This window comes from Ruditapes philippinarum, unplaced genomic scaffold (assembly GCF_026571515.1).
Source record: "Ruditapes philippinarum isolate M1 unplaced genomic scaffold, ASM2657151v2 ctg379_1_1_1_1, whole genome shotgun sequence".
Classification (NCBI taxonomy): Eukaryota; Metazoa; Mollusca; class Bivalvia; order Venerida; family Veneridae; genus Ruditapes; species Ruditapes philippinarum.
Genome location: NW_026856736.1, coordinates 88,871 through 112,968, shown reverse-complemented (window position 1 = coordinate 112,968; position 24,098 = coordinate 88,871). Strand labels below are relative to the sequence as shown.

General features: G+C 32.6%; 1 protein-coding gene across 1 annotated transcript; it reads right to left on the bottom strand.

Annotated features, from left to right (window-relative positions):
• Positions 1 to 53: 53 nt before the first annotated feature.
• Positions 54 to 24,018, bottom strand: LOC132747531 (uncharacterized). The gene is made up of 25 exons (XM_060736934.1): positions 23,816 to 24,018; positions 23,329 to 23,480; positions 18,572 to 18,684; positions 17,569 to 17,716; positions 16,269 to 16,411; positions 15,689 to 15,836; positions 14,030 to 14,160; positions 13,724 to 13,868; positions 13,396 to 13,526; positions 12,876 to 13,005; positions 12,440 to 12,579; positions 11,433 to 11,562; positions 10,380 to 10,516; positions 9,541 to 9,706; positions 8,953 to 9,169; positions 7,591 to 7,736; positions 6,558 to 6,773; positions 5,485 to 5,708; positions 4,625 to 4,856; positions 3,817 to 4,090; positions 3,274 to 3,533; positions 2,806 to 2,930; positions 2,526 to 2,635; positions 1,572 to 1,666; positions 54 to 1,063 (listed from the first exon to the last, which is right to left on the bottom strand). Exons 1-25 carry the CDS (start codon positions 23,817 to 23,819, stop codon positions 362 to 364), a joined length of 4,419 nt encoding a protein of 1,472 aa, XP_060592917.1. The 5' UTR covers positions 23,820 to 24,018; the 3' UTR covers positions 54 to 361.
• Between the last annotated feature and the right edge of the window lie 80 nt (positions 24,019 to 24,098).

The window sequence follows — 24,098 nt, the reverse complement described above, 5'->3', positions numbered from 1 at the left end:
ACTACCTACAATTTTTTATGCTATTATGAAAAATATAATTGATTATTATTGCGTAATTATTACTACATGTTTTATTTGTAACTAAGGTTCATTAGAAATACTAGAAAAAAACATTAAATGCTATTTTACGACTAAGTCCTTCTTTTTACGAAATTACTTACATAATTAGAATCTAGTCTAACAGAAGTAACTTTAATTTCATTGGTATATATTTTTCTTTTAAATGCATCATCGCTTGGTATTAACATGATTCAATAAAGGTTACAACGACGACTGATTTTTCTAAAGTCTGGAACTAATTGCATTTGAGCAGGCCTGCATTTCAAACGACCAGTTTTGAGTTCATCTTACGTACATATCTTCACAATAAGATACATGATTTAGATGCCTGTTTCTGTGATTCAGCTTTCTTTGGTGAATTCTCTTGGTTTTTATCAGATTTTGTTTCTACTTTTTCTTGTTTCTGATCGTTCTTTGGTGAATTACTGGCCTGGTTCGTTGCCGTTTTTGTTTCAGATTTTGGTAATCTTGAAGATACTGTTTTTGGTTTTTCAGGCTCTAATTTAGCAGGCATATTGTTTTCGTTTTTGTCATTCCCTCCTGAATGGATTTGCTCGTTATCTGGTATGTAGATTTTAAGCTTTCCCATCAATTCATCTACCTTTGGTCCTGTCCATTTTTCTTGAATTTGTTGGTCACGGTGAACATTGATAAAGAGGAGTTCCGTGAACACCATACTCATTGGGCCATCTGGCGGCCATGTCATTGCTTCCAGTAACAAAGGTATAATTGGTTTCTTCAAAGCATCAGCAAGGCTTATTTCACGTCGACAGTTTGCTGATAATGCGTACTTTGGTGTAACACAGGACACGACCACTTTACATCCTCTCAGTCCACGATCTATTTTATCATATAGTGAATCACCACCACCCATCTGAAATATGTCCATCCAGACAGTGTAACCACTGGATACCAGACGCTCATAGAGTAATTTAACCTGAGGTTGTCTTCCCCATTGATAGGACAAAAATACCAACGGTGATTCATCCACATCTTGACCATTCTGTTAAAAGAAAAGAATATTGTAAACAGATAATGGACGCATATTCAGCACATGTGAAGTGTCTCATAGATTTGAAACATTGCCAAAGCCAATTAAATGAAAAATTTACTAACGATCTCAATATTTTAGGTGTTATATACAATAGAATACACAGAAATGTATTATGGCAGAAATCGTAATGAATAAGTAATGCTATGATTTTAAAGAGATAGTTACGGCGTTAAAATGGTAATCAAGCTGTGGTGGTCATATATGGCGGTCTTCCAGGTGGCCAAAATTTCATCCGTTAATAATTGTTTCTTCTATTCTATACATTTTAGAAGTACATAAAGATAGAAGCTTTATGAAATACCTGACGTCAAACACGGGATTTGAACAAACAGAAAAAAGCATTGAATGAATAAAAAAAATAAATTCATTTATAATTTGCATATAAGAATAAAAGTATAAGTTTCTGCATCTCTTTTTTTAAACTTGATAAAAAACAACCCCTTACAAATCTTATTACCGTGTTGGTCTTGCTAACTTCTGTGCCTTTTGCTGCGTTTTTGTTTTTATCAATTTTTATCTCCTCCACTATCGGATTCCACCAATTGGAATATTCTGAAAAATACCAAAAATATCTTTGAAAGTAGGGTTTTACGTTGTTATAACATATTTACATGTACTATACTTATATATGTATACCTCATGCTGAAAGATTGTATAAAAATACATCATTATATGAAAGAAACGACGTTTTTATTTGTTTGGGTCGTCAGACCAAACAAATAATGGTAGCGAAATTTCAGACTCTAATGCTGTTAATTGCAAGTGCCGAAAGAAGTCCGCTTTTTTGAAGCGGTTACTTCCCTTTATATGTAACACTTAGGCCGAAAAATTTAGGGGAGATCACTGCGTAAATATGGTCACATGACAGACGGATTAATTTTCAAGCAAAATAATTCCCAAAATGGTCGAAGATTTCTAATATTGTTTTATACTTAATAAATATACATGCTTATAGTAAGCGCCATGATTATTTACACAAGTGTTAAACAACAGTTAGCATCGTTACAAACCCTAAATAGAATAAAATGGCTTTCTTCAGGCCATTAACATGTAAATTCACCGTCGCCGAGGGGTTTGCGCGCTCGCTTAGGAAGCGAGAGGTCTGGAGTTCAAATCCCACTTACGGCAACTCATTTTTTTTTCAAATTGTTTAAGTCAAATAAACATTGGATCGAATATCAGTGTTGCAATTAGTCCTATAGCCAATCTACTAAAATTAAAACGCTGGAAAGCATTGGTGGCACTATACAAAAACAAATTGTTTTATAATCTCACAACCTTCACCTTTCTGACATTCTGAGACCCAAACAAATTCAGAATCTTCTGTGCTTTGATTGTATTAGAAGCGGTGTTATGATTAAACACTTAATCTAGAAACACTACCGATTTAATGGTTTAGTTGTAAATTTACCTTGTTTAATAAGTGACGGGTCAGGAACTGTATAGAAATTTAACTGCATCAATAGTTCTTGAAATTTGGCAACTGGCCAATATCGCTGATCTTTCGTCTCTTCACCATTTCTACAGAAAACAAATAAAATTAGTAACATTTAGATTTAAAAGGTATTTGGTTTAGATCGTATATAATAAATCGTAAATCTAAATATAAATGATCACCTAGCAGTTATCAAATTGAGAGAATTTAAATGATCTTATAATACTCTATACCTTTAAAGATATTAAATACATACCTTTGAAAAAATCTGATAAATAAATATTCACTGAAGATTGGTCCCATTGATCCCTTTGGTGGCCATGACATCTTTTCCATCAGTAACGGTATAATAGGCTTTCCTAAATTCACTGACAAATTTACCTGAATGAATTAAACAATAAGACTTATAAATAAGACAATAACAATTCTCCGACAAAAAGAATGGTATGCAGCATGCATTTTATTATTTTAACTTTCAAAGTTTTGCATCTTATTTAAATGATTTTTCAAAATTGTACATGTTATTTTAATGATTCTTTACAGAAGTAGACAAAGGTTTCTACAACACCTTATTTTATGTACGGCGGGTTTTGTCTCTGTTGAGCTTATCGAGACTGCCCATTGTTAACAAAGAGTTTTAAAGATATTAAAATACTTTACTGCACAAGTAAAATTTTCAACCATACTTTATGTTCAGATGCTAGTATTGACACAAACAAATTACCTCTCGGTTGCAGTTTGGTGATTGTGCATACTTTTCCGTCGTACAACAAATAATCACTTTGGCGCCTCTAATTCCATTATCAATTTTGTTGAACAATTTGTCTCCCCCGCCCATCTGACCTATGTCCATCCAACATTCATATCCTGCCATGTTTAAATGTTGCTTCAATAGTTTCACCTCATTCTGAACACCCCACTGATAGCTGAGGAAGATTGGGGGAGGTGAAGGGTACTCAAACTCGTCATCTTCAACAACGTCCTCTGGTATATAGAAATTTAAAGTTAACTTAAGCTTCAATTGAGTATGAACAATCTTTACTTATCGAATACAATGACAGGAAAAAGTAAAGACGAAGAAATTATCTAAAACATCGACCTTTATATGAATGTATTCAACAGTTACATACAAATAAATCTGTCAGCAAAAGAGTGTACAAAATAAATGCAATCAATAAATAAAACTTTGTGGTATCATGTGTATAGTATCATGCAAAAAGATCATTCATTTTAATAAAATTAAACTCAATCATTAATTTGTTCCTACCAGTTGCTTTCATTGCGTTTTCAACAATAATTGCTCCATCAAGTCTGTTCATTTCTTGCAGATTGTTCAATATTGCAAAGTTTGCTTCACTTGTTTTGTGTGTAGCATACCACTCACTCAGCAATGCCATACAAGGATCGTGTTGTTGAGCCCATGCTCGAATATCATCATTACTGTATTGAAGACGTTTAGCTAAAAGTCGCCAGTCGTTTTCTGCTTTTGGATTCAGCAGTTTGGTAAGATCCCTAGACCATTTTGGAGCATTTGTCATAGTCTGAAAATTATGAAAATTATAATATTTCTTGTGTTATAAATGGGTGAATACACTTTACATAATAATGCATTAAAACCATTCAACTTCTTCGACCTAAATAGTGATTATATTGCTAGTTTAAAACTTATTTGTAAAACATATGAGTTACTGCTTTCATTACATTAACAAGGTGATTTTGACAAGAGATATGATATAAGGAAAACATATCATGCATAGATACAAGTTGCACCTACTTAGTGTCTATCTATTAGAAAAAAGAAATATGAAATCAGTTTGGAAAGAACTTGTCTTTTAAGCGTTGCTTAACATTTATTTCATTTAATTAAATAAGCATTCTAAAACTTTAAGACATTTAAATTTATCTTGAAGGATTAAAAAACAAACATCGCTTTTGTACTTCTGTATAACTATAGACTTAGTAGAATTTACCTTCTTATCAATTTATTCAACTTAGTAGAATTTACCTTATTCTCAATTTATTCAACTTAATAGAATTTACCTTCTTATCAGATTATTCAACTTAGTAGAATTTACCTTATTATCAATCTCTTCAACTTTAACTTTTGTATCTGTAAGATCTTCTTCAACATTATCAACTCGTTCACCTAGGTTACCCACATCATTCCGAACTTTTGATATATCTTTACCCTGTTCTATCACATGATCTCCAAGAGAAACAACAGTGTTCATGGTGGCACCAACTTTCTTATCAAGATCATCTATATCTTCTTTCATCTCCAGTAAATCTTCAAACACACCCGCCACGCTGATTCAAAATTAATAAAATCAGAATTAATTAAGAAATTTATCAGTTTCATAATATACATATACGAGTTGAATTGTATCATTATGAAATTTTATTATCATAAATCTTTTGCTTTTGTTTGTTTGTTTGTTTCATTTTACGCCTTTTTCCAACAGTATTTCAGTCATATAGGCGGGTAGTTTCCTAACCATCGTTCCTGGAGAGTTACACCAGTACTAGACTACCTTCCTCCGCGCTAAACTACCAAAGCATCTCCCGGGGATCGAACCCACGCCAGAGAGGTAACTGGATTAGAAGTCATCGACTCTAACCCCTCGACCACGGAGGCGGTTAAATCTTTTGCTTTGAACTCTACCAAAAAGCAGTCAAAACAAAATGTCAAACTTACATTGAACCTCGTGCCACGCTAGATGCTCGGGTGTATAAACGCACTAAATTCTTTAATTGTTTCGAGTAAATTTGGTCTATGTACAATGACATTTTCTAAATAATAGTTTGGACAACCTGATAGTTCACAATCTGCTGAACATGTTACTTTTCTCTTAACGATACATCTCAATATTCATCAATACAGTACTGTCATTTTTATTGCATTCTTCTTTCGATAATATCTCAACATGATTTATACCTTTTGCCATCTATCGCATTGATGAGATTTTCAAAATACTCTTTAAGATCAGGAGAGTCGCCAGCCTTTTTCTGCAAAAGCTCAATATGGCTTCTGTACTGCAGCATTTCCTCTCGGTTTGTTCGAACAAGTAGGAACAACTGACTCAATATTTGCTGTGTTTTAGTCGTGTCTGATATTTTTATTTGCTTCAGCGCAAATTCAGCAGCTTTATTGAACAGTGACTGAAAATCATTTCAAACGGGAAATTAGTAACATACCAGCAGGCATTTGATATGATTAAGATAATAAATAGACTGAAACTGAACTTGAAGATTGAACACAGAAAAGTTATTTCTGCAATGGTAACGAATAAACATGTCTGTATGCTTAAATATTGTCCATCCGTCCGTTAAGACACAACAATGCAGCTTTTGCCGTCGACTACGGACCCCGGACATATCATCAGTCATGCTCTTAAAGAAATCATTGCGAGGCACAAGGTGGTGATAATTTACCTTTGTGCAGTTTTCACAGAGTATAATCCAAAGAACTGAATTTTTAGCCGAAAGAATGCCACAATACAGCGGACAATAAGCGTCTAAATGTACTGTAATCAGTGGCAATAACGAAGGATGTTAGCCCTGATAAAAGCTGCTGTTGCCAGCAAAGGGCCACCGTTCAAGTCATCTCTTCATACGACATTGCTATCTTCACGCTACAGTGGTTCTTCAATCAAGGAATGGGAAGTTGTTTATCTATTTCTGTATTTTATAACATAAAAGTTAATAAATAAAACAAAATATCGTGATGAGTTTAGATACCGTGCAGATCCTTTAAACAGTAAAAACAACATAGCTTTGAATAATAACAAAATAACACGACTGCAAGAAATTCATTCATTAAATGGCCTCTTGAAAGTAATAAATATTATTTATATAAGATGTTATAAAATATAACAGTAGAGAAGGCCAGCTGATTGCCGGTCGGACGAACTGACTACCTGGTAACTGATACACTGATTTATTACCGTAAAGGGACTTATATGAAAAAATAAAATAAAGTATGGGTAAAAATATTATTTTACAGATTACCTGGTCATAGCAACCTAGACGCACAACAATCATCACCCTGAATATTAACACTGAGCTGTTGTAACCGCTCCCATTTACAAGTTTGGAAAACTGTTGACAAACACTTGGAGGATTCTGAGTTGTTATTTGATTTAGAACATGAAAGTATGTCGGCTGCGTTTGATTATCTTCCATTGCAAAGTCGAGTAACTTGCCAACTTGGTCTTCAGTAAACTCCTGAAATGCATCAACAAAAATAAATAAATACATCAACAACAAGAAAAAAATACATTAACAACAATAATAAACAACTAACACCTATAAACAAATATATCAACAATAAACAAGTAAAATTTATGGAGAAATTAATCAAATGATTCTTGTCTTATTACATTAGATGTGTTTAGTGCGGCAGACTGACAAATGCATTATATTTAGAAGTAGAATTTCTATGGTTCCTTAATTGCATTTGAACAAGGTTAATTGCAACAGCAGTGTCTAATATGATACAGTTTATTGTTAACAAATACAAGAAAGAAATGTAAAGGATATGTTACTTCTTGTAACAAATGTTTTATGACACATCTCATTCTTCTCCTGCATGCTCTATTTAACAATGCCCTCGCAGGAGTCCCGAAATATACACGTATGTTATATCTAAGGAGAACTTGTGGAATCCATGGTCTTTTATGCAATGTTCATTAATCATTGATTACTTGACAAGAATGTAGTACATTTGTAAGATATGTTTACCGTATGTAATAAATGGGTAGAGGCACGTCACATGGAAAATATAACTTCAACAGTCAACGAATGATCAAAATATCTTGAAGTTACCAACATTAATATCATACTTCACATTTATGTGGCATATTTCGTCTTAATCTTATCACGGTTCAGAACTGTTCACAACTTAGGTAAAGGTGCGCAGGCGGCCGGTTGCTCAATCGTTCAAGCCGTGGAACGGCATTCCGAGGGTCTCGGGTTCGAGTCCAGGTTAGGCTCCACATTTTCTTCACCCTGTGACCTTAACATAACAAAATAAATTATTAACCTTTGGTTGTTTTCCTGAAACTTCCATCAATAACGTAACAACAATAACTCTGTCTGCGTAACTCATGTTCTCCATTTTCTCTATAAATTTTTGCAAGTTGTCGAGTATCGGTTGCGGATTAAATGCATAAAGACCACGCAAAAGATCTGAAATCGAGATATACATATACTGAAACAACATCGATAAATATAATTATACAAATGGCAACAATACAGTGGGGACGTTCCTGATGTGCCTCAGCTTAATCACGCCAGTATTCACCGGAAAAGAATCATAGACGTTTTCACCTCTAAAATACATTTCTTTTGTTTTGAGTCATTTACAATAAAGCACATCAAATGCATCTACAAAATCAGAAAATTGTGTTTGGGCGAGTGGATATGCAATAAAGAAAGAGGGGCAATAGTAATCGACTGTTATAGCCCACAGAGGCATTTACGGTTAAATAAAGAGAAAAAACATAGGGAATGTTTACATATAATAATATATTATATAGTATACATGTATATATAGTATTTAAAAAATAGCACTTTGTCATAACTAAAAATCAAACTGTCTGCTTTAATCAAATTCAGACAAATAACTGCATTATATGAATTCTATGTACAGCTTATTAAAGCATAAGTTATAACATGGTGGTAATGTTGATATGAAGACAAAAATAAGTTTGTTGAAATGACATAAACTTAAAATATTCTTAATTCCATTACTATATGACATAACATCTGCTTAATTCTTTTTGTTTGGTTAAATGAACACCGAAACTAGACAGGAAACGCTTGAGATGGATCGGAACTAAAAGGAAATGACGAATACCGTCAAAATATTATATTTAACCAAATTATTGTTATTGTTAAAAATAGACACAAAAATAAACATGTTAAGCTAAATATATGTTTCTTTCTATGTTGTTTGAACATATACTTTTGTACAGGTATCATATAAAATAGAATAAATAAGCCAAAAGTCATATGTTGCGTTTCTTTAAAAATGAGATAAACATGAGTTTATGAACGTTTTCAGACACAAGATGTAGCCAGAAAAAAATAGCGATACTAAATGAAAACGTGTGTGATAAAAATACCTTCAACAGTTTTCTTGAATTTAAGTTATGATTTTATTGTTTATAACTTTATTTAGTTTATATTTGAGCTCTCTTTTACTTAACATAACCTAACCTTATGCAACTTAAGTGCTATTTCAGCCTCTTGTACTTTCACCTTATTGTGTCATGTTTGTACGTGGAATGAATGAAATGAATGGTTTTGACTTGCTTACATTTGTACTTTTTGTAATAACAAATTCTTTCGTAGAATTATTATTAACAATAACTAAAAATAATTATTTGCAAGGTAAACATACGTATCATCTCTGACGTTTTATCGGTCATCAGGAACAACTCAACTACTTCCGGAGTAATCTCAGCTATTTCAGGTTCCAAAGCAGTGCTTATAAGATAAAGGGCACCAAAACTTGCCAACATCAAATCACTGTGCTCCTCTTCCGCTGACATCCTTGCCAATTTCATAGTATTCTTGATCAAGGATAAACACCGCGACACCGTTTTGGATGATACATGCTGCAGAGATTTATATGAATGTATATGTATAATTAAGTATGATGAAAAATATAAGTATGTATAATAAATAATGAAGATTATACAATAATACCGATAGAACAATTCGGGAAAATAAAAATTAGCTACAAGTGATGAATTCAAAGATACTCTCCTTACTCTTATTTTTTTATTTAATATGAATATAGCATTTTTAACATTTTATTATATACAAATGTATTAAAATACACAAACGTATATGACAGTTTAAAATGTTTGGCTAAAGGGTTGACTCATATGTCATTCAACATTAGCAATGGGTATTCTCGATGACAGATCTGAATAACAATGTATGTGTATATCATGCTAAACAAGTGCATTAATTTTGTACTTACAAGTGATAAATACATGATTGCAGACATAAAGACTCTACGGAAAACCGTCCAAACACTTTCGTCTTCGGAATCAAGCATCTTATCTGCCAAACTCTCTCCCTCACAACAAGTGGTATATATCGACATGAACTTTTCGTGCTGTGAATCTGTTACATTCTTCCCGTTCCTTTAAAAGTTAAATTGTTACAAGATATTTTCATATATATTTTGCGTTAATCACAAGAATAAATAATGTAACCTACAGACTTTAAAGGTCAAGAAGAGAATTTTAAGATCAATTTACTGACTCTGACTTTGCAGTTATTTCTATATACAGCTTACATTGATTATATCAGCAATTATATGAATGAATGACGTACTATCTTCACATCCAAGTATTACCTCGTATCGTTCCAAGTCTTTTTAATGTGCCAGTTACTAGTATTTCAAAGTCCATCAACGCACAGGATTAATGACCGGGCATGATCATGAATGTACTTATGTTAAAGTTTATCTTAAAAGTCTTAGTGTGACTATATGCCTCCCCATTTTTGGAACGGGTGTTAAAATATACAATACAAGTACATGATGCTGTTAAATCTAAAACTACCTAGATCAATCAAAGTACTAAGCGAATGCTTAGTATGATCAGAGCCTACATGGATTTGCACAGGTTACTACTTACTAGTACTTTCCCATTTTATATCAGACGCAGCATAATACTTTCTTTATTATTATTTTAGATGTTATACAATTTCTGTTGTTGTTTTTTTAAATGTGATTGAATGAAAAAAAATGTCGTATTGGAACATAAATCAGTTACTAAATAACTGTATGATATTTCAGTAAAAATCACTTACTCGTTATAAGATTTGATAACAGCAAAAACAAAATTCTGAACAACCGTGCTTCTATCAATATCTAAGTCTGTATCAGCAGTCTTCAGTATGTCATATACTTTATCTAAGATATCGTCTACAACTTCCTTATCTTTTACCTAAAAATAATAATGTGGAAAAATATTTAAAATTCATTTCTTCTCTTACTTTGTCAGTTATTTAAGACCCGCGTGAGAATAACAATGTAATATCAGTTGGTCATATATCAATGTCATAACCTAATGTGGCTGATGGAACATAATGGTGCTTCAAAGGTCGTGTGACATTACCTTATCAAGGTGAATTTTCCATTCTATCACCCTCAGTGGGATATCATATTTATTTTTCATTATACCTCACGTGATTTATTTACTATATAGCCCTGTGACGTTAGAGGGTGACTATAGTATATAATTGAATATAGTATGGTATAAAAATACACATTTTAATGACATATATATGGCAGTTGTAACAGACATAGTATTGTGAAGTATATAAAAATCTGACATGTTATTAAGGTGTTGTGTGACTATTGTAACATGATCAATAGTATACCGACTGTAAGCTCAACATAATATCAATGCAGATTGCAGGTAACTATCACACATTGTGATCTCTAACAGGAATTGCAACAGCTTTTCAATGACTTCTTAAGTCGGTGCCGGGTTGCGTTAGGGATGGCGCACTCTCCATTATCATTGATGAAAAGACTCAATTAAACAGAGGCTTCAATTTTCATGTAATTTCTGATCACCTTCGGAGGGATCACCCGGTTTCACTTTTTTCCAGATTTCTATCGTCAGTGGTGCTGGAAGAGTGTGACTATCCAAATATTGACTGATATAACTATAACAGATACATTGATATTGTAATTTTTCAAGTAACTGACGCTGACTATTTCATTTTTGACTATCTTTTTACTGGTACTGAAAGACGTTACATGTACACTAACACCCATGGTATGATTCAATCCCATAGTGGTGAAGATAACTCAAAATGTGACATGTATGTGTACATTAAGAACAGAATTGTTACCGTTAGAGTAAGATATTTATCGTCTGATGCTCTGTAAGCTAGATCTGTCTTCTCAGGTTCCTGTGACTCCAAACACTTAAAAACAAACACTACAATATCTTTTGAAAGCTCTTTTAAGATCTTCCCTTTACTGAAATTCAAATTCAAATAATGACCAAAAATGTGGAATACAGTTGCATAAATAAAACAAAACCTAAGAATTTATGAATGTTTTAGTCTACATACATGTATCTACATATATTTTGTTAATAAGTGTAAGTACGTTGTTGCTTTATTTGAGATACTGATACCATACTTTTTAAAATTGTTTTTCATAAATAAGGTTTAAGATATCATTCTCAATTGTCACCAAAGTTTGTTCGGCCATTTTCTGCACAAAGTGTCAATGAAATAATTCATGACGGACTATCGGACCCACACATGATATTTTTATCTCAACTTTCTACACTATAAAGAATCGATTTAACTATATATACTATTTATTTAAGTAAACAACATTGAAAAAGAAGAAAATGTCATTGAATTAAAACGTAAATGATTTGCATGCAATTCCAAAAAGCATGCGAGCAAAAATGTCTGTCAAAGTTTTCAGTTCAGAAAAATGTATGTAATTCATTTAAAATGTAGCACATATACTTAAACAAAAAAGAAACGTTCTCCAAGTTTGAATGTAGATATGTTAGTACAGTTTTTCAATCCTTTTGAAACTCGATTTTTATGTTGAATAAACATATTGGGTTTTTATACGGGGATTAGCTGACCGATTTTGCAAACAAAACGAGTTTTACAAGCTACTACATGTATATAAGTGCGTACATCTAAGTGGTAGCCTTGAACAACTGGCACATACTTTGCAAAATTTTCTTTTTTGGTTCAGTATATTTTCATCTATCTGATACATATTGCCATCGTATAGCTTAAAGAGCCTAGAGGAAATCATGAAAACAATCGTATAGCCTAAAGAGGAAATCATGAAAACAGATATGTGTACAGTAGGTATACATTACTTGAACAACTCCATCAATGTTTCAACAACGTCTTTTAATTTGCTTAATACATCATCAAAATCACCGTCCTCATCTTCCAGCTGGTCACCTTTCATCACACCAATCACGTGCAAGAACTGTTGTGCTTCCGGTATCAAGTTCTTAAATATCGACAAAATGTGCACACTTGGGTACATATTTTCATAATTCATTGTTTGTGTGAAAAATTAAATGTAATATAAACCAATCATTTCATGATCTAAGATACCTCCAACGCCTATAATTCTTCTCGGTTATACGTTTTGTCTCAGAAAATCAACATTTGTCAACTCAAAACAATAAATTCATGCTACACCGACAGAAGAAGTAGGCAACAAACCACAATATGAATAGAACTACAATGTAATAGTTTAAATACAAAAACATTTCTATAAATATGCTGAAGTCCTATACCTACCTTCCATGCAAGTTTTTTTGTATATTCCTTTGTGCCTAAAGCTGAATTTACAGATTTTACCAAGTCTTTCCTTCCGGATTTTATCATCAGCAAAAGAACATCTAAAACTGTTTTTCCTTGTTCAGCGGTCCTACATTGAATAAGGGATTGGTCAACAAGCATGAAACTTGTGAGTCGTAGGCTTTTAATGTAGTATAGCAGAATATAACTTTTCCCAAACTGTACTGACACGTCGATGAGATGCCAGGAGTCCATTTATTACAACATGGCCAAATGACGACTTAAAATGGTACCTTATTACTACAGTGTAGAAGAGGTAATTTATAATCAAAATTGGCATTGTTACAGCACAAATTGCTTTTGAATAATTTTTGTCATACATTTTTTTTAAGGTTTTCTCCGTTTTATAAATTCGCAGTAAAGCTGTTCAATAGATTTTAAAACCAAAAATTAATAAAACAAAATATCCTAAAGAAAAAAGAGATAACATGTATTGAAATTTTTGGAATTAAAATCTTACATGTTAACTTTAAGTATACAGTCTGAGAACGCCTCATCAATCATATCTTGTTTACTTTTCACCAGTTCATTTCCATCCGTCAGTACACTTTCAATCATTGCTAGACTCCCCTCAAATATACTTTTGTCTATCTGTTGATAAAAAAACCAACAAGGGTATCATAACACAATATTTCGTTTCAGATCAAGACACTAATTTTTGTGTTAATGAAATGGATATCGCAATAGTATGATTAAATTGTACTAATTAAATAGAGCAATATTCAGATATCTCTATATTGATCATTCTGTCAAAGATATTTAAAGTTTGAAATAAAATCAACCGTTACCATTGACTGTTTCATATCCCTATACAGCTTCAGTCTATAAACATCATAAATTCTGTCACCATTTTTTAGGGGCGTCTTTCTCTTTGAAAATTTTGTGATTAATGACATGAGTTCGGGAAAAATATCTTTTAAAGTGTCATTCGTCCTGAAATTGTAACGTTTATATTTGAATTAATTTGTCATTGTTGTCAAACAGCATTTACATTATGCATGTAACATTACATATAAACATGAAAATTATGTGATATTTATAACATTATTGAAATTGAATTGCTGGTTATAATATAAATCTGAAGATTATCTTACCTGGCTGCCTTGATGATATCTCCTAAAGACTCTTCATCTCTAAGTGACTTTACATCACCATCAAATGTACACAATGATTCCTCTATAACTTTCAGATTAGCTTGTACTGAACCACCCATGTCTTTGAAGTTCTAATCCGATAAGAAAGATATATATTATTACTGTAAATAGACCCAAGTCAATTTTTGAAAATTTGAAATCCTCTATAAATGTTTACTATCATAAGACATAGAGGATATTTGTTTGTTTGTGTGTAAGATGAAATTTTATTTCATCGAGTGGGCTTTAAAAACAGTATTCTCATGAGTGGCGAAGCCACGAGTGAGAATACTGTTTTTAAAGTTCACGAGATGAAATAAAATTACATCTTACACAACAAACAGACAAATTTTCTTTTTATTTTATGCTTAAAAACAAGTTAAAACGAAATTTCCATAATTTTAACGTTAATATTAAAACTGTTTCCCCCATTGAGAGCCCCATTTATTCGGAATTTCTCATTAAAAAAAAGAAGTCTTGAGCTGAAAAATAAGTCCGCCAATCAACATTAAATGACGGTGATATTTATTAATTTTATTAAAAAAATATGAATGATCGCTTGTTTTGATAATAAAAACAAACAATTCTTGTAGGAGAAAAAGTCCAATCATCCATCCATATTTCTGTTACTTAGTGCGAATTTATATTAGACCTGGCTTTGTAAATTGTAAGCGGCAGCCATTTTTTAAAGTTGTGTATTTCATGGGAGGAAAATAATTGTGTAAGATTCAGAGGGATATTATTTGGATTTGTTAGTCATACACATTTTTAAAAGAAAGAAAACTTATTTGAGGATTGTAACAGACAAAAAATAAGTGTTGACAGATGTGAAAACATTCAGAAAAGGAGCTAGGAAAATGGAAAACTTGGAAACCTGCTCAAGAACGCTGGGTTGATTTAACTTATTCTTCGAGTTATGGCTGTCAATGCTTTCAATTTTTTCATAAAGCATACGGCAGTTATTGCTCGTAGGATACTTTAATATGCCCAAATGTCATCAAGAGCAGTTTTGCATGGGGAAGGAATGTATTTTTGAGACTGTCAAAATGAAACAAAAAAACGAAATTTGGTGATTGGAATTTCATGAATTTGAATGAATAGAAGTAAGTTTTCTTCTTTTTATTACTTTTGACATTTAAGTTATTTATCAATTTCAGTTTTGCTTTTTCTTTAAACAGCCTGACATTGTCAGAATTGTCAGCAAAAATAAAATTGAGGTACCACATGGGGAAAATCTTAAAAAAGTAGTTTCGTCATTGAAAAGAGTGAAATTATATTTTGATAATTTTCACTGTGAAATTACCAAATATAATTTTCACGGATAAATCAGTAATCCACTGAAAAGCATAAAATAAAAAACAGTTACTAGCATTGGAAAGAATTGTCACAGTATTATATATTTTGTTTATCTAAAATAACCATATTTATTCCTAAACAAACCATATTGTAGATTGTACAATATAGCATGGTTTGCTTGTACCTCTCTCTGTGATTTTATCATTTGTATCGCTTTACGTGGTACATTTTTATATATACCACGCTGTTCAGTTTCATCTAAATGAGAGATCAAAAATGGCATGCGCAATAAAGATTACTTATTAAATAATGAGACTAGTTTACTTCTTCCGGAAATTTGTCTGACATGTCTCGTACTAAGTAGCCAACGTAACACGCCATCTCTGATGACAGTTTGGATATCTGCTGCTGGTAAAACATTCGAAGATCAAAGAACGCTTTCATTACAACTTGCTGCTCACATTGGCTCTCTCTAGATATATTGAACAATAAAATAAAGCCATGTTGAATGAAATGTGTAAACCCCTTGAAACTCCATTGGTCAAAACTGTTTTCAAAAATACCATAATGATAAAAGACATATACAAAGGTGGTACGCATTAAAGAAAACGACCGTAACTCTCTATGTAGGGTTTGAAAGGTTTGTTTTTTTGTTTTTTTTTTGTTTTTTTTTGTTTTTTTTTGCAAAATTGTTATGATAGACATGAAAATATCTTATGACAGCGAGCAAATCAATCTATTGTATGACTGGTATAGTTTTAGCCAGCCCAACAAATGAAAAATTTATCGATCTCTGAAATGAAAATTTACAGCTTTCAAAATATAATTAATAAATAAGTGGCCCACTTAACTATTTTAGAACTATTTGCAGAATACAAGGAAGTTTGAATGTTACATAACATACGTTAAAGACTCAAAGAAATATCTGATTCTGTCTCTTAGGAAGCTTGCATAAGTATGTTCTTCATCCGTTTCATTCTTCGCATCATAGTTAAATTTGATCTTCATCTGCGACATGATCTTGGCTAGTTCCTCTGCGTTACTTTGCTAATGAAATGTGATTTAAATGGGGAAAACACATGTTTTAATGTTTTAGTAATCTTGATTTAAAACTCATATGTTCATTTATGATATTATTAATGAGACATTTAAATGACACACACACAAGGATGACATTGAAGGGATACTCAGGCAAATTAATGATGAAAATATCAAAATGATCTTATAAACAAAATCACGCTAAAATGACATTTTTTGAAAGTCCCAGCATGAATTTCTGTATAAATTCTATACATTTTGGGTTTGAAGCGTAAATATATCTTATATGTTGAACGAAATTTTGACGCCGGCAGAATCACCGAGTAGTTTTAAAATAAGTCGTAGTTGAAAAAAACAACCCTTGAAGCAGCAATAACAGATCTTGTGGATTTTGTATGATTGAAACAACTCTAACACATTAAATTGACATGTTCTTTAACGTTTCGAGTGTTCACTGTGACAACTGTTGTCATATACTAACGCTCTAACCTTACCCACGTGGGTCAGGTTAGGGAACCACCATTTTATCCATTATATGGAGAAAAACTTTGTTCCTGTGACTGCCTAGTGTATTTATCCCATGAGTACATTGCCCCCAAGCAGAAAGGGGCAAATCCCACTTCTGGCAACCCCCTGATGTAACATTTGGATTGAGGACGGCGCCGAAAAAGTTGTCACTTTTTTAACAACATTTATAAAACGAAAAACAGTGTTTGGGGCCTACATAGGGCATTTTTCACTGTTTGAGGCGTCAAAAAAGGGGATAGCAAAAAGCCGTCGAACACGCTTATATAAGGGAAAAGGTAAACAAAAAATGTTTAAAAAAACTTGGAATTACCCAAAAACTAGTTTTTCCATGTTAACACGTGCCCTAACGCCTAATTTGGGTGAAAAATTGTTGTTTTTATTACATTTTTTATTTTTTTAATTAAGGATATTTACAGAATAATGAATGAAAAAAATCAAAATGAAGAAATGAAAATTTTGCCTGTGTCTCCCTTTAAAGAAGACGTTTGAAATATTGTATTGTTCGGGTGACAATAACTTTGTTACAATCTCTTTACATATTTTGATTACATATTGCATATACTGCTCTTAGCATAAACGAATCATGCAGATTTTTCAATGTCAATTTTAGATTGGTCAATTAGAAGTATAAAGATTACCTGTATATATTGCTCAAACATGTCCCCCTCTAACTTTGACATGATATCTAAATGACCCGAGCTTGGTCTGGCACACAATAACGCTAACCAGGTATAGACATATTCTCTACCGATTTCCTTCACTTTGTCTTCATCATCTTCATACTCACTAAATATACATCAAAATGTAAAATAATTATAGTAAACATTTGAGTTACATGGTTGAGTCCTGAGCAGGTATAATTATTTCCCCAAACATGTTCCAAAACTAGTAGAAGCTCTTACCGACTTTCCGATAAAAGAGTGGGAATGATCGACAGAAGTGTAAGATTGTTTTTGGATTATTATGATATAGTTTTGTATGAGAACATTAAGAAAAATATTGCTCAGGATTGAGTAAATTGAAACGGATGCAAATGAAATTATTCCTTTTTTTTTTTTTTTTTTTTTTTTCATTACGTAAATTAATAAGTAAAGACGTATACCAAGCAGTGAAATGTGTAGCTTTTGTCATTAAAGATCCTGTAACACAATTTTTTTCATGGTTTTAAATGCTAAAATGGTTTTTCAATAACGTAGGTTCCAAAAAGTATTATTTATAAAGACATTACCGAATTTAACATTTCATGTAAATAAAGGGTGGTAAAAAATCATTTAGTCAAATTTTACAATAAGAACTGGATGCATAATTATATTTTAATGATTACATATAAAATGCACATAAATTTGCAGTACATATTTTACATATTCTTCGATGTTTGAAAACAGTTTTATTTGCATAATTGTGTACATATATATAATTTCACTTATTTGTAGTTTACTCCGAGGTAAATTATCACCACTTCGTGCTTTAAGGGCATGACTGGTGACATGTCCAGGGTCCGTACTCGACAGCGAAAGCTGCTTTTTGTGACCTTACGGGCGGATAAACCCTAATTAAGCATTAACTTCATAGATGGTTTACCACTTTGATCATACAGGATCTTTAAGCGATACTTTCAAAAACAGTTCTCTAAGTACATACCTTAGAAATCGATCAAGAGCACATACAGTTGAATATGCCAGCCAGTATGGTGGTGAATGTCTCCCTGGAAACTTTGATATACAAACTTTTTCTCGGAATGCTGCCATACCATCCTAACAAATGAAAAATTATACGTACATTTTGAATTTAACCATAAACATGATGGATTTGCCCGGTGTTGGACAGTATAGAGCCTGGTCAGACTGTATGGATGTGAATGCTGGCTAGCTCTATACCCACCGTGTGTATCCAGTAACACAGGAATATGCAAATAACGCAGAAAATGTGCCAAGGTAACGCAGAAGTGCGCATTCTCGTGGCCAAAATGATCACCATGGAAAGTAAATGAACCAATATTTACTGTACATCAAATTCAAAGAAATGAATAAGCGCATACGGCTGCTGAGAGTTAATATTTTAAATTTCATCAAAATTATTTCCATGCATCATAATTTCATTATAAAAACTTATAACAAATATAGGGTACAATCTATACTAAAAAACGCAGGTTTTCCTTAGGATGATCCATAACCATATATGCAGCCTGGTGATTTATGATATAACAGCCAAGTGCCGCTAATATGTACAACAAATGCACCCTGTTATTATGTTACGGCCAAGTGGCGCTTATATACGTGTATATACACAAAAATCTAATAATCCATAAAATAATGTATTGGGAAAGTGTCTTTCATTGAATAGAGTTGTACTATCAAAATTATCTTATTATCATCTGTTGCGAGTCATTGTCATAAGAGTTTCGTTCTTTCAGGCATATTTTGGATTTGTATGTAGCATAATGAAAAAGAATCAATAAGACAGAATGCATTAATTCTGCTTTTGTTTTAAAGCTTGAAAAACAATCGTTAAAACACATAGACAATTTGCATGAATTTTGCATGAAAGTTCTGAATTTTCTAAATGACAGCTGGAAAATCACACAAAAAAAAACTAGAAAATGACCATTCAAATTTATATTAGGTAATTTCACTGTGAATAAGTGTTTATAAAATATCAAAATTTGATTTAGTTACAGCTTTTTGCCCTGGCAATAAATATATTCATTTTAGAATTCCGCTGTGTAGGAGCACATTTGTCTCGGAACACATTTGTCTTACGTAAGACCGATGCGTTCGCATTTGTCCCACGTGAGACAAATGGGACCTCAAATGTCTACCCCAAAACACTCATTTGTGTGACAAATGTGCTCCGATCAAGTTTTTTAAGGGACAAGAAAACACATTTGTCTCATGTTTTTTAAGGGACAAGAAAGCACATTTGTCTCATGTCATTTGTTATGAATTATTTGTCACATATTTTCCCACGGTAGATTTTGTTTTAGAAACGAGGTTCGCCATTTTACTTCATCATAAATAGGTTTGCAAATGTTTTTATATAAAATCTTAAACCTAAAACCTACAGTGGAACTATATATTTTAATACCTCTAATTCAAGAAATTTGATTGGCTAAACCTGAAGCACGACATTCCGTGGTACAATGGTAAAAGCGCGATGGCACGATGGTACGATGATGAAAACGCGATGGTACGATGGAGAAAACACGATGGTACGAACGTGAAACAACGATTGTATGATGGTGAAACAACAATGGTACGATGGTAAAACGTGATGGTACGATGGTGAAAACACGATGTTACGATTGTAATAATACGTTGGTACAATGATGAAACTGCGATGACATTATGATGAAAACGCGATATTATATTCACCATCATGTCAACGAACCATCGTATTTTCACCATCCTGTCATCGTTGTTTCATCATTGTGTCGTCGTGTTTTCATCATCGCACCATCGCGTTTTCAAAATTGTACCCTCGTGCATAGTGGATCAGAGAGACAAACGTTGTTGCTTATGTCCAAACGAAACACCTGTTTAAACGATACAATATCGTGACTCGTTTCGCATCTCGCTGGAATCTCGCCCCTCGCTTCGCATCTCGTACTTCGATGTGAGACAAGAATATCCTTCGATATATAGTATTCCCTTTATAATCTATATAAAACGGACGTTTTTCGAAGATCTACAAAACATAGCTAGACTCATTTTAGAGAACAAATCATGACTTATGATAAAACTGATAAAAGTAGGAGTCATGCATCTCTTTAGAAAATGTCTAGCGTCACATTTGTTAACATAAAACCACTTACAAAATCTACTATGACGTGGAAGAACCTCCAATATTAAAATTGAAATTAACTTTATCAAGTACAACCTTTGCTCGCATTTTTTTACCAAAATGTCAAAAAGATATCAATGATGAAATTTAAACAGAAAATAACTTAAATTTAGATGTCAGTGGCCATGCTAAGTGAAAAAATGTGGTCCATTACGACAAGGCCAGATGGCTCCGCGCTGGCTCCTTTACCATAGTGAAACCTTTGAGAAGCACAGACACGAAGCGATGCGCGATATTTTACCGAGAGACACGACATAAAAAGCGAAAGTCCGACAAAACATGAAGTGAGGCACGATATGCTACTTTGACATCTTGTGGTACGGGATACTTCGACTTTGCGAGATCTCGTGTTACAATATCGTGCATCGATTCGTGTCTCGTCGGAATTTCCCGTCTCGCCCGATTATGCGAGGCCGATATTCCATAATTATTGCATTACCCGGATTATTTTAGGGACTCATACACGTTGTAAGAGCTTTTTCAATGGCGGATCTGTCGGAAAATGGCGATATTTTATCTGACGAAAACAAAATATGTATGGAATAGTTTTCTCATTTTCTTCCTGAGATCATGAAGTGGCCTCCGTGGCCGAGTGATTTCAAAAAAACCACTTCCCCCTAACCGCTGTAGGTTCGACACTCCTATATGGGGCGTCGAACTATTCATGCGAGGAAGCCCAAATGCGTGCGGAATATGTACTTATCCGCGTGCACACGCAATAACTATCCCTTTAGAAAGTAATAGCTATCGCTTTGCACGTAATAGTATCAGTATTGCTCTGCCACATAATAGCTATCGCTTGCGCACGAAATAAATAAGAAAATACAATGTCCCGTTTATGCAACCGTAGATTGCTTAGACTTTTTTTTAATCATTTATAAAGCTTAAAATTAAAGCATCCACAATCAATAACGATAAGAATGGATATTCTGTATATGTGTTTGGGCTCTGGATACTGCACTGGTAGAAATTTTCATTGTGACATACAGAACAGGGATATTCTTTAAGTTAATATGTGACTCCTATGCAGAGGCAGGAGTGTTTGATTGACCGGAAGTGACCTAAAAACGGTATTATTAATACAGAAAACACAGGACAATTGCAGATAGCCGGTATACGGACGGGCATAATTATTACCTTTTTAGAATTTTATGAAAGACTGTGAGACAAATGTGCTTTGAGTGTCCTTTCTATTGCTGGTCGAACACATCTGTCTCATTTCCAATTTGTCGCAAATATGAATGATTGCGAGCACATCGGTCACACATCGTGAGACAAATGTGTTCCGAGACAAATGTGCTCCTACACCGCTGTTTTACCCCGAAGCAAGAATAAATCTTAATGATAATCTTTGATTTTGCATTTTTTATATTCTTGACATGAAATTTATGTATACATAAGTCAAAATTTTCATGTTATAACTGTAATTGAATGACCAGTATTTACAGAGACATTGATATTATCTCTGGTATTTACGCATTCAACCTACAATTCCCCATTTGCGTCACATCCGGTAAGGGAAGTTCGCTTAAAGAAGTGTTTTCACACCGTAGGTTTACAACATCAATATATTCATACACATTTGTTTTAACCTTTTTATAAACCTATTTTAGACACAGAAATATTTGATATTGATTTTGTTTTGTAATTTTGAAATAATCGCATGATAAAAACGGTGATAACACTTTTGATTAGTTTTGAAAAGATTGCTAATATAAACGTAACAAAACTTCATAGTTCCTGAAAAGATATTTGCTTTTATTTTTCAAAAATGTAACATTGGATTCGTACGATCCCTTTTCTTTTCTTCTGAAAACATTGAAATTTCTTTAATAACTGAGTTCAACAATTATGTAATTTAGTTCTTTCCCCGCATATGACCAATGTGAAATTTATGTATTTATCCCTCATGCTTTTAAATGGACTTTTGTCAGTACAGTTTTTAACATATCTTGAAAAATATATACAAATAAAAAACGGTTTATAAAGTAGTTAAATGGTAAAAGTTGATGGAATCCCTTTAAATTTATTTTCGTTTAAAACTTGTTTATTATTATAAATGCGTGCGATTTCAAACATTAGTATATGAACTATGTAATGACTTCGGTTTAAGGAAAAGATCGTGAGTGTGTGCCTGCCATTACACAGAAACAACGGTTACTCGTGCGAAAATATTTTCACAGAATGTAAAAAAAAGACATCATGCATGATTTTAAAAAAAATAAGTAAAGTTTTAACTGAGAACGCGTAGGCAAAACATGAGTATACATAGAAATAATGGATTTATGAAGGCTTAGAATCTAAAAATAAAGCAATGAGTTAAATGGTTTTGTTGAAATTTGAGTCGTATAGTATAGTGACATTCATAGGAGCATGTGAATTAGACGTCCAGAAAAAATGACAATGTTAATTAAATGACACCTTATCAAGCTCCTTTAATGCATTTATACATGAATGCATATACTATTGTATATTGAGCTCTTTCATTCAATATGAAATTGTTGTATCAGACAAATAAAGTGTCGCGAAAACTAGAGTCATTCAAAGTACACGTTTACCTTAACTTCTTCAAAGTTAAACTGATCATCGTTGTTGCAGAGATTTTCATAGTCAATTAGTTTGTTGCTCGGAGTTTCATCTTCATACTCACTGTCTTCTTTCATTGACAAATAATCTAACTTCCTGATGTACGTACCAAGTTTAGGACGTGCTGAAATTGTTAAACACTGTTCATTTACTTTAATTTCAACTAATCTCATATACTAGTTGTATATGCATAAATTGGTGAACAAAGTTTAAGATTTGACATCCAATGACACAATGTAATGTTACAATAATAGCACGGATGTATATGTACATATACATCCGTGATAAAAGCAAATATCATAAAAATGTGAATACTGCAGAATATAGCAGATATAGCTTATAGAAATATTGAACATATTGACGACCTAAATTAACTAGTGCTTTTTTTAAAAATTCATATTCATTTAAGGATAGAAAACTGTTTACTAAGAATAAAAGTAAAACATAAAATGTACTTACACATTTTTGTTACTTCTCGTAGAGTCCTGCTAAATAATCCTTGTCCGCATTGTATACTAAATAGCAAGTTTTAACTAAAGTAATATTATGAGACTGAAAAATCAATGGATCAATATATAACGTATAGTCTATAAATAGATCAAGGTATGTTATGAACCTATAGTTACAGCAAACACTGTGAGAAAAGATCTATATAGGTATCGATAAATTTGATAAAACTGCTTAACTTTGAATCCAAATTACGCCACAATTATCGTGTATGTAGAGTTGGGACACTTGTTTA